At 26.8% G+C, this 11,408-nt stretch overlaps 1 protein-coding gene across 31 annotated transcripts in view; it reads left to right on the top strand.

The window, feature by feature from the left end:
• Positions 1-1,573: 1,573 nt before the first annotated feature.
• The window catches only part of trol (terribly reduced optic lobes), a 387,741-nt gene continuing 377,906 nt past the window's right edge, over positions 1,574-11,408 (top strand). For 9 of the 31 annotated variants that reach the window (XM_073973631.1, XM_073973629.1, XM_073973623.1 and 6 more), the window contains exons 1-2: positions 2,133-2,254; positions 7,961-8,208. In XM_073973631.1, coding sequence (XP_073829732.1) covers positions 8,095-8,208 — 114 coding nt within the window. In that variant the 5' untranslated portion in view covers positions 2,133-2,254; positions 7,961-8,094. Of the gene's footprint in view, positions 1,707-2,132; positions 2,255-7,960; positions 8,209-11,408 lie in introns of those variants that run through there. The other 22 variants (XM_073973637.1, XM_073973633.1, XM_073973628.1 and 19 more) reach the window with 5 other exon arrangements.

Here is an 11,408-nt window from a genome sequence, read left to right as displayed (position 1 = left end):
CCCCTTAATGAGATGGTCCCTGAAAAAGATTAATAACATGTTCGTCTGCAAGCCTCTGCAGCTGGCACCTTTATACAAATAAAATATTTACTTTTCACAATTATATATAATATAGAACACCCCTACGATGGGTACCTTTAATATAAAATACCTCGAATTTGGTCTTCTATTCTCCTTCTCTACTATAGAAGGTTCTCTAACATATAATATCATTAACCAATTAATTCTAAAATATAGGGGTCTTCTATTCAATAGAAAACCCCTATGGTGGGTTTCTATTCTATAGAAGGCTCCTACGGTGGGCTTATATTTTATGGAAGACCTCTACGTTGGGCTTCTTTTCCATAGAAAATCCCCACAGTGGAATTAGATTCTATATAAAACCACTACGCTGGGCATCTGTTCTATAGCAGACCCCTAAGGTGATTTTCTATTCTATAGAAGAATTCTAAAGTGGTATTATATTCTATAGAAGAACCCTACTGGCTTATATTTTATAGTAGACCTAGGCGATGGCTTTTTATTCGATAGAAGACCCCTATGATGGGTTTCTATTCTAGAGAAGTCCCCTGCAGTTGGCTTGTATTCTATATAAGAAAGGCCATCTGTTCTGTAGAAGACCCGTACGGTGGTATTCTATTTTTTTAATAACCCCTACGATGGCCCTCCATTCTACGCTAGTCTTCTATTCCATAGAATACGACTTATTGCATGGGAGACTACTACGATGGCTTTCTATTCTATTGAAGAGGACCCCCACAGTTGGCTTTTATAATATAGGAGTCCCCTACAGTGGACTTCTATAATATAGGAGACTCCTACGGTGGGCTTCTATTTTATAGAAGCCTATACAGTGGACTTCGATTCTATATAAGACCCCTACGGTTGGCTTTTATTCTGGAGAAGACTCCTACGGTGTTAAACTCACTCTCTTATGCTTACTTTGTCCCCCATTTGTTTACCATTTTACACGAAGAGAAGATCTCTTTGCAGAGATTTCTCAAAACATTATTAAAACATACTGTAAATTTATGCTCTTAACTAACAGAGACCTGCATCCACCCACACCACTCTCCCATTTAACATTCTCCCAGGCAACAAAGTGACTTTCTTAAGATGCACTGACAGTTGCATTGTTTTTCGCTGCTCTTTGTTTCTAAGTTGTGGTGTTTTTGTTGTGGTTTTGCTTTCATGTGATTTTCAGATTTTGTTGTTTTTGTTGTAAAAAAGCACACAACAAACGGCGACAGCAGCAGCAGTCAATCGTCATACATTGTGGTGATACTTGGTGCATTCATACGTACCATAGGCCAATGCCGGTATATTTATGATTTTGTTGTCGTTGTTGTTGTTGTTGGATGGTTGGTTGGTTAGTTCGTTGATACTCACTTTGCTGCTATCTCTGTTATGTCTCAGATTTTGGGGAGAATAGATTAGAGTGGGGCTTTTCTCTGTTGTATGCTCGCTCCTCTGTGGGTACTATGATAATGCTTTTGTTTTTGGGATGGTTATGAGCACACGTGTGTGTATGTGTATGTGTGTGCTTTTTGGTTGATAACATCCCACTAACACTGTTGAGGGTTTGCTGTTTGTATCGCCGCTTGTGCTGGTGTTAAACTATGCTGTTGACTTGAATTTTTCATTTACTTAAGATTGCAACAAACATTCAGTCTGTTGGCGACCGTTGTCGAATAACTTTATTCGTGGTGGGTTGAGATTTCAAATTTTGTGTTTAATATAAAATTTAAGAAAAACATAATTGTTTTATATTGTTCTGATTAATTGGTGATTAATATTATTTCTGTTGTTGTTGTTAAGCCTAGTTGAGGTTTTATAATTAATGCTAACTTAATATTGTTACTGTTACTCCTGCAGAAGGTTCTAATTTATGCTCTCTATCAATTTCGTTTGCTTTCGTTCGCACGAATGTCTAAGAACTAACGAACGGTATCTTGTGTGTGTATGTGTGAGTTCGTATGTTAAATATCGCCACCGTTTAACAGAAATTATCTCCTTTGCTCACTTGATTTGCACAATCACGTACAGCCCCACGAACAGCAGCTATCATTGTATGCTTGTCGGTGTGTTTGTGTGAGTACATGTGCTTAGTGGCCCAAGACAGGAATCTCAACATATCATTTAGTTGCGCGCCGTCGTACGTTGCGGACACACGTATCCGTTGGCATACTATAGCGCGTTTTTTCTACTAATTCTACTTGGTGTGGACCAAAGGATTTAAAATAAATTTTAAAAGGTTTTAAAATAACTTAATTGAATATTTCTAAGCCAAAGGATTGAATTAAAACGCAACTAAAATAGTAATTAAAGCGGAAATGTGTCTTAGAAAAAAAAAAGGATTTTCAATTGAAAAATAATAACGGAAAACTGTGATAATATTTCTGTGTTTGTTGAATTAAACGGAAATTGTGTCCCCAATATAAAAAAAATAATTCAAAAGAAATCGAAAAAAATTATAATAAATATTATTTTTCAACAACAAGTGGAAATAAAATGGAGATGGATTCGAAAAAATATTACACATAATAAAAGAAAAAATAATAATAATGAAATAATATGAAAATAAATCTAATAAATTTGGTGAAAAAACATAGAAAGGAAATACTAAAAATATACAAAGAGTAAAAAATTCAAAAATATTCAAAAAAATTCGTTTTAAAAATAGTAAACATATTACAAAAAATTATTATTAAGATAAACAAATTTATTTATAGTGGATAATGGTAAAATATATAGAAATTTTAAAATTTCAAAATTGTTAATGAAGATTATTTAAAAACTAACACAGTTTTTAAAACAAAACTGGGATTTATCTGAAGTTTCATTAAGTTAAATATATTTTTTAATCAATGGGTATTTTGCTATTTAAAATTTCTTGGGAATTTCTGAAGAAAACAAAAAAAAATAATTACAGCTCAAGGTAATGGGAATTAAATAACATTTCGTAAGGGTTACCAATGACATTTCAGAAGGAAAGGTATCACACAAATGGAATTTAAAACGACATTTGAATTAAAATTAAATTCGAAATTCAAAAATTTCAAAAAATGTATTTTTTTTAATTCCTAATTTTTTAATACCAAACATTTCCCCAATTTTTTTCAATATATATTCTTGACAAAAATTATTTTTTTAAATTTGATTGCTTGAGTGGAGTATTTTTTTAAATTAACATTTTTAAAAGAACTTTTTTTTCAAGTTAAAAAACATTGAAGTAAAATTTAATTTAAAATAAAGTAGTTTTTTTAACAACAACAAAATGTTAATAAAATTTTTATATTATTCGAAGACTATAATTTCGGATTTCCCCTCAAATTCTCATCACTTCTCATAGTTTTTTTTATACAAAAACATACAACTTTTGCCATTTCTTAATTTTTATATCCTCAGTTTTTTATTTAGATTCCTTTCAGAAAATAGAAAAAACACTAACAAAATTGGAAAGTTATAAAAAATCAAATTTCTCAAAATAGTTTTTGGTAGTATTTTTATGTAAAAGATTCTTAAAATTGGCAAAAATGCCTTCACATTGTGAGCAAGTTGTTTAAAAATACTCAAAAAAATGGGAAAATTATAAAAAAATTCCGATTTCTCAAAATTGTTTTGAGTATTGTTTCAGATTTTTTAATTTTATCATTATAAAAAATAACGAAAATTGTTAAATATTTCTGTTCATTATTTTTATGAAAAAAGATTCATAAAATTGGAAAAAATGCTTTCACATTATGAGACAGTTATTTAAAAATGCTCAAAAAATGGGAAAATTATAAAAAAACTCCGATTTCTCAAAATTGTTTTGTGTTTTTTTTTTCAGAATTTTTTAATTTTATCATTATAAAAAATACCAAAAATTTTTAATTTTTAATTTTTAAATTATAAAAAATAAGGAAATTTATTAAATATTTTTGTTCATTTTTTTTGTGAAAAATGATTCTCAAAATTGGAAACAAACAAATGTATTCCCATTGTCAGCAAGTTATTTGAAAATGTTATGTTTTTATTTTTCCAATTTCTTTATTCAAATACCGAAATATTTCCATTCTTTGAATTTAATTTATTTACAAAAAATATTATTTTTATTCCCGAAATTAAAATTAATAATGTTTAAAAATAATTTTAATGTTTTCAATCCCAAAATTGATTTTCAAAATATCAACAATCTCCTAAATTTTTAAATTTAATTTCCTTACTGAAAATACAGGTTATTTTTTATTTTCAAAATGTGGTTTCCTTTCTTCCAAAAATTTTATTCAATTTTTTCAAAGAACCTATTTTTTTCAATTTTAATATTGTTTTAATACCAATATATTTCTTCAATGTAAATAAAACTTTTTTTTTGCACAGGAATTTTGTCAAATGTCTTTTAATTTAAATTAAATGTAATTATAATTGTTGTTTTTTTTAATTTTTAATTTTTTTTTTTTTTTTGAAAATTCCCTTTTATAAAAAGTACTTTTTTGTACTCGAAACATGTTTTTAAAACATACATACATGTGTAATTACTATTTTTTCCAAAGCACAAGTATTCTTTTGAAAAGGAATTATTTTTTTTAATTCCAAAAATTATTTCAAAATACCAAAAAATTCCAAAATTCTTAACAGCTGAACTCGAAAGAGAATAATTAAATAAATAAATAGCACTATAAATGACCTTCACCTTAATAAGGCAAAATTAAAAAAAGTATTTAATTTTGTCGATTTTTAATTTTTTTAACTCCCAATAATTTAGTTTTCTTTCTTCTTCCCAAAAAAGAAATTTTTTAAAAAAATATGTTTTTTCCAAAAAAATAGGAAATTTGGTTTACTAATTTTTAAAAGGAATAATTTTTAATTGTAAAAATTATTTTCCAGAACACGAAATATTTCCCAAAATTTTTAAATTTAACTTTGTCGATTTTGAAATATTTTTTTTAACTCCCAAAATTTCGTTTCCCCTTTCCAGAAATGCGATTAGGGTTAAATCAAAATTTGTCTTCACCGTAAATAAAGTTTTTTTTGCACTGGATTTTTTTTTAAATTCCTGTTAATTCGAATTAAATGTATTTACATTTGTTATTTAAGCATTATCTTAATTTTCGTTTCTTTTTCAAAATTTCGGTTTATAAAATTCACTTAAATTATTTTTAAATAAATAAAAAAGTTCAAAATACCCGAAATTTTCCAGTTTAAATTTTGGGAATTCAAAATAATTATAGAAACAGAAAAATAAAATTACATACTTAATTAATTTTATTTTATTTTTTTATAATTAGTGTGAATTCCCAACATTTTTAGAAAAATCCAAAAGTTTCCAAATTAAAGAAGCAAATATTTCGCCATTTAAAAAAAATATTTTTTCATTATTTTTCATTTAAAAAAGGGGTTTTCCATTTTATTTTTAAAGTACCAAAAATGTTAAATTAATTATAACATTTTTCTAATTCTTTCGGAATTCCCAAATTTTTTACAAATATCCGTAATATCCCAAATTAAGTAAATAAATTATTTAATTAATTTTATTTTTATAATTATTAAATTAATTTTATTTTTCTTGTTTCTATAACTCTTGAATTCCCATAATTTTTACAAAAATCCAAAAGTTTCGAATTTAAACAAGCTAATATATCGCAATTTTAAAAAATATATTTTTTTCCATTAATTCGAATTAAACGTTATTTGTTATTTACGCAATATTTAATTATTTTTTCTTCAAAATTCCGGTTTTTAAAATATACCTAAATTATTTTTAATAAAAAAATCAAAATACCTAAAATTTTCAAGTTTAAAAATTACGTTTAATTCGAACTAATGGAGAAAAAATATTTTTTTAAAATTGCGAAACTTTAGCTTATTTAATTTGGAAAATTTTGAATTTTTCTAAAAATGTGGGAATTCAAAATAATTATAAAAAAAATAAATTTATTTAATTAATTTTATTTTTCTTTTTTATAATTCTTTCGAAATCCCACATTTTTAGAAAAATCCAAAAGTTTCCAAATTTGGATTTTTCTAAAAATGTGGGAATTCAAAATAATTATAAAAAAAAAATATAAAAAAATTTCGAAATTCAAAATAATTATAAAAAAGAAAAATAAAATTAATTAAATAATTTTATTAATTTTATTTTTTATAATTCTTTCGAAATCCCACATTTTTAGAAAAATCCAAAAGATTCCAAATTAATGAAGCTAAAGTTTCGCAATTTTAAAAAAATTATTTTTTTCCATTAATTCGAATTAAACGTAATTTTCGGTTTTCTAAAATAAACCTACATTTTAAATAATAAATGAAAAATGCAAAGTGCCAAAATTTTCCAGTTTAAATGTTGGGAATTTAATTTTTAGCAAATTTTATTTTTCTTTTTTCTATAATTCTTTCGAATTCCTAAAATGTTTAGAAAAACTCAACATTTTCCGAATTAAAGAAGCAAATATTTCGCCATTTTAAAAATATATATTTGTGCATTATTTTCAATTTGTGAAATATATTTTATTTTTAAAGTAGCAAAAATTTCCCCACTTTTAAATTTTTTTTGTAAGTTTTAAATTAATTAAGTAAATAAATATTTTTATTTTTTGTTGTCTTATTAGCACGAAGGTCATTATTTATGAATTTTTTTAATAAATTTAATTAACGGAGCTAATAAATAAATATGTCATTGGCAAAAAATGGGTTAAAAAATATTATTAATTTTATATATTTCCTTTTTGAAAAGAAAAATTAAAAGGAATTTTCAATTTTTTTTAAGTACCAAACCAAAATTTCTCCAGCGAAAATTCTTTTGCATTGGACTTTTTTAGTTTCTATTTGTTTTTTGAATTCCCCAACAAGAAATATTTTTTTTATATTATTTTTTCGAAATCCCCAAATATTTTCGTTTTTCCGGATGTTCTTCCATAATTTTATTCAACTTCATCATGAAAACGTCTACAAAAGCCCAATTTTTCTCATAAAAAATACTTTTTTAATTAATTTATAGTGGTTTAAATTTTCTTCGATTTTTTTCAAGTTGCTTATTAACGCCCAATTTTTTTCTAAATTTCTAAAAATGTCCTATTTTTTTAAATAATTGTATTTAAATTAGTTATTAAATATTAATAAAATTATTTTTTTAAATAAATCTAGAAACGCATTTTAAGCAAAAATTTTCAATTTGTTATTGCTTAACGAAAATGTGAATTTGAAATAATGAAACAAATGTTGAAAATACAAAAACAAAAAATTCGAACAAAATTTCCTAATTTTTTCATAAGGCCTTTTTTAATTATTCATATTGGTTTATATTTTTAGATTGCCATTGAACTATTTTTTGTGTTTTTTTTTTCTTTTTTCAAAAACCTCCAAGCCCCCCTATATTATTATTGTTTGATTAAAATTCAAATTTCAAATTCCATTTGAATAATTCCTAGAAAAATTGCCAAAATACCCGTAGTTCTCCAATAATGAAAAATAGTTTTAAAGTTTTTTGTATTTATAACAAATTATTTTTGAAAAACTTTACATAACTTGAAGTAATTTCCAAGAATGATTTCCGAAAATTGTGCATATTAGTTATGCATTTCAAACTTGTGACCTATTTGAATGACAAAATCCATCTCCATTTTATTTCCCCTTTTAAACTACAAACGAAAAAAACTATTGGAAACCCTTTGTGCATGGCTGTAATGAAATTCGCGCTATTACCCGAACGTTCGTTCAATGAAACGTGGAATCAAATTAATTTTGCTGACTCTAGGCGCAAATTTGAAAAACAAAAAAAAAACAAATATAACAAAACTCTTGAGTGAAGTGCCACATAAATATGTTGTAGAATGCAATAAAAACCCCAAAAAGAGCAACAACAACAATGACAAAAAATACTAAAGTGCATCACCACAATATGCAATGAAAATTAAATTAAAAAAATATCTATTTGAATTGTTTTCTAAAATAAAATCTTCTTCTTCTCTTCTATTAATTACAGTGTTTTGAATTGGAAAAATCTTGAAATTGAAAACAAATATCTGAAAAAAAAAAACAATTGAAAAAAAAGTCAACAACAAATTGTTCCGGGATTTTTTAAGTTCCTGTTTTTCGTTTTTTTAAGTTTATTTGACTATGGGTACAATGTCACCCATAGCGAATCCCGGCAAAAGCCTTTGGAATATGTCACTATTGTGGAAGCTATTCACAATTCTGGTCATACTACAAGCGTGTGGAATAAATGCTAAGGTAAGTAAGACTATTTATTATTTTTTAAATATTATCTTGAGTGATCTAGCAATAGATAGACGATGTGAGTCATTACCGTAATTAAGTGTATGAGTTCGTAGGTTAATAGTAAAGTGAAGTGAAGGTTCCCTCACATGTGAATGTGGAATAGGGAAGAGATAAAGAAGAAACTAATTAAATAATTTTCAGTTATAAAGTTCATGATATTAACATGATGTTAATATAATGTTTCCCTTTCCCTTCTAGGCCTCCTGCCTTGGGAAATAATATTCCCTATTTTTTTCAACTTATCCTTGTAAATATTTTTTAAATCATCCGTTTATGCCAAAGCAAACATTGAAAATCCATTCTAAACAATAACAACAAATTGACCTCCTTGCTTGTTTGAAACTTCCGATTTGATAACCAAAGAAATAAGAACACATCACAAAGAGGAAGCTAAGAAAAATACTCTGGCCATGTGATGATGACAATCCATGCAGTTTTTTTTGCAGAATTATGAAATGTAATGCCACGATTACAATTTTCAATTGTATACATATGTAAATAAATACATATACCAGGGACGGAGAATTGGGGCTATCGCCGCTTTCAATTTCCCTTTCAATACCGTTTGAAATCAACTTTGCAATGATTTTTGTAATTAAATTTTAAATGTATTTGTTGTAAAATCAATAGATTTTTTTAAATATAGGACGACACCACTTCCATTTCACTACCCTTACACATCACCTTTGCCATAAAATGGTTTAAAAAATAACAAATTTACAAACGGGGTGTCTAGTCATATTAGTCCTATCTTCTCTACGTCACTGTCTCTCAATATATGTGTGGTCAAACAATGTAAAACAAAGTAGTTGTGTTTTCTATAACATTTTCTTTTTTTTTTTGTTGTTGTTATTGGTCTTTACTTCATCTATAGTATTTATTCTATTCATTCACATAGATACTAAATATATGTTTACACATTTTGTTCACTTTATTCAATTAAATAAATATAGAAAATAGTGTCAATGATGATAACATATGTTAGCAAAAGTGATTACAGAATAAGTGCATAGACATATAAACATTATCAATTTACAAAAAAAAAAAACTTAATACAAAATATTTCTTAATGGATTGGTTTGGAGTTGTTACATGTCTTTATAAAGTTATTTTGATGAATTTTGCGATTTTTCTCAATTAAATGCAAAATATTTAAAACTTGGATACAAACAAACAGCTGATAATTTCTACTTTTGAGAATATCCGCTGAATACTTTTAGGTCTAGATTTTCAAATAAATTTACTAAAATAAAGAAATTTTGGTCATCCGGTAATTTTAAAAATATCTGGTAATATAATTAATTTTGAATATAAACATAATGGTTCAATTTGCGAAACATTTTATTGAAAACTCATATAACGAATTATTTTGAAAAGAATTGGTTAAAAATTAAGGGTTACATACTATCTTTGATCCATCCTCAAGATATGATAAATTTTCTTTATTTTTGAAATAGTTCACACAAATATTTTTAAACAAAGAATGTTTCACTTAAATTAATTTCAGATGTTTTTGACATGTTGGTCTTTTTTAGGATTCCCCAGAAAATTTTTTTAAAAATCCCCTAATTTCCCCGTTCACAAAAATATTGTTTTCCTGATAAAAATATTTAAATTTTTATCAGGAAAACAAATTTGTTCGCATTTTTTTTTTTTTTGAAAGTTGTTAAAGAATTCCCAACTTTTCCAATATCCTAATTTTTATTTAAATTTAAAAGAAAAAAATATTTTAAGCTTTGCTGAAAACAATGCTTGGAATTGTTCAGAAATATTTTCAAAATATCCAAGGGGCTGGATTCTTGTTCTATGAAAATTTGAAATGAAAAATATTTCCTTTATAATTTTTTTCATTTGACAGTTTTTTTTCTTTTATAAAAGTTTTCATTTCACATTTTCATAGGAACAGAATTGAGCCCCAGAACTCCCGTTTGCAAAAATTCAGATTTTTCCCATTTTTTAAATAAAACATATTTTTTTTTAATTCTATTCTATTAATTCTAAAATTTCTGTATTTTCCAAAAAGCCAAAAATCCCAATTTCCGCGATTTAAAAAACGTTTTTCTTATTAATTAATTACATCAACTTCGTATTTTTTCCAAAAAATAATTTCCATTTTTATTTCAAAATCCTTAAAATTTGTCCCAATTGTCCGTAACTCACAAAATTAAATCGAAAATCACCAGATTTTTCAAAAGTTCCTAGAGATTGTGTCAAAACACCCAGCATTGAAAAAACTGCTGTTACACTTCATTTTAAATAAGTCCGTTGCATACTTTTAGGCCTTCGTGTTGAGTAAACATGCTGGTAAAGTGAAATAGAGATAACCATATAAGACCTCTAGAAGTTATTCTGATGTCTTTAGAAGACCTCCAGAGGGTGTCTGTTGTATTTAGAAGATCCCCAAAAGTTTACTGTTGGCTTTAGAAGACCTTCAAAGGCCTTCTGTTGGCTTTAGAAGACCCCCAAAGGTCTTCTGTTGCCTTAAAAAGACCTTCAAAGGTCTTCTGTTGTTTTAAGAAGACCTCCAAAGTTCTTCTGTTGGCTTTAGAACACCTCCATCTTCTGTTGTCTTTAGAAAACCTCCAAAGATCTTCTTTTGCCTTTAGAAGACCTCCAAAAGTCTTCTGTTGTCTTAAGAAGACCCTCAACAGGTAATCTGTTGTCTTTAGAAGGTCCCCAAAGATCTTCTGTTGGCTTTACAAGACCTCAAAAGGTATTCTGTTATCTATAGAAGACCTCCAAAACTCTTCTGTTGGCTTTAGACCTCCAAAGGTTTTCTATTGTCTTTAGAAGACCTCCCGAGATCTTCTGTTGTTTTAAGAAGACCTCCAAAGATTTTCTGTTGGCTTTAGAAGATCTCCTAAGGTCCTCAGTGACCTTTAGAATGCCTCAATAGCTCTTCTGTTGTTTTAAGAAGACCTCCAAAGAGTTTCTATTGTTTTTAGAAGACCTCCAAAGGTGTTCTGTTGATTTAAGAAGACCTCCAAAGGGGTTCTGTTGCATTAAGAAGACCTCCAAAGGTCCTCTGTTGGCTTTGCAGTACCTCCAAAGGTCATGTGTTTTCTTAAGAAGACCTCCAAAGGTCTCCTGTTGGCTTAAAAAGACCTCCAAAGGTCTTCTGTTATATTTAGAAGGCCTCCAAATATCTTCTG

Source organism: Musca autumnalis, unplaced genomic scaffold (assembly GCF_047663935.1).
Source record: "Musca autumnalis isolate F117 unplaced genomic scaffold, ASM4766393v1 scaffold_3, whole genome shotgun sequence".
Lineage (NCBI taxonomy): Eukaryota > Metazoa > Arthropoda > Insecta > Diptera > Muscidae > Musca > Musca autumnalis.
This window is presented reverse-complemented; position numbering and strand designations above follow the sequence as displayed.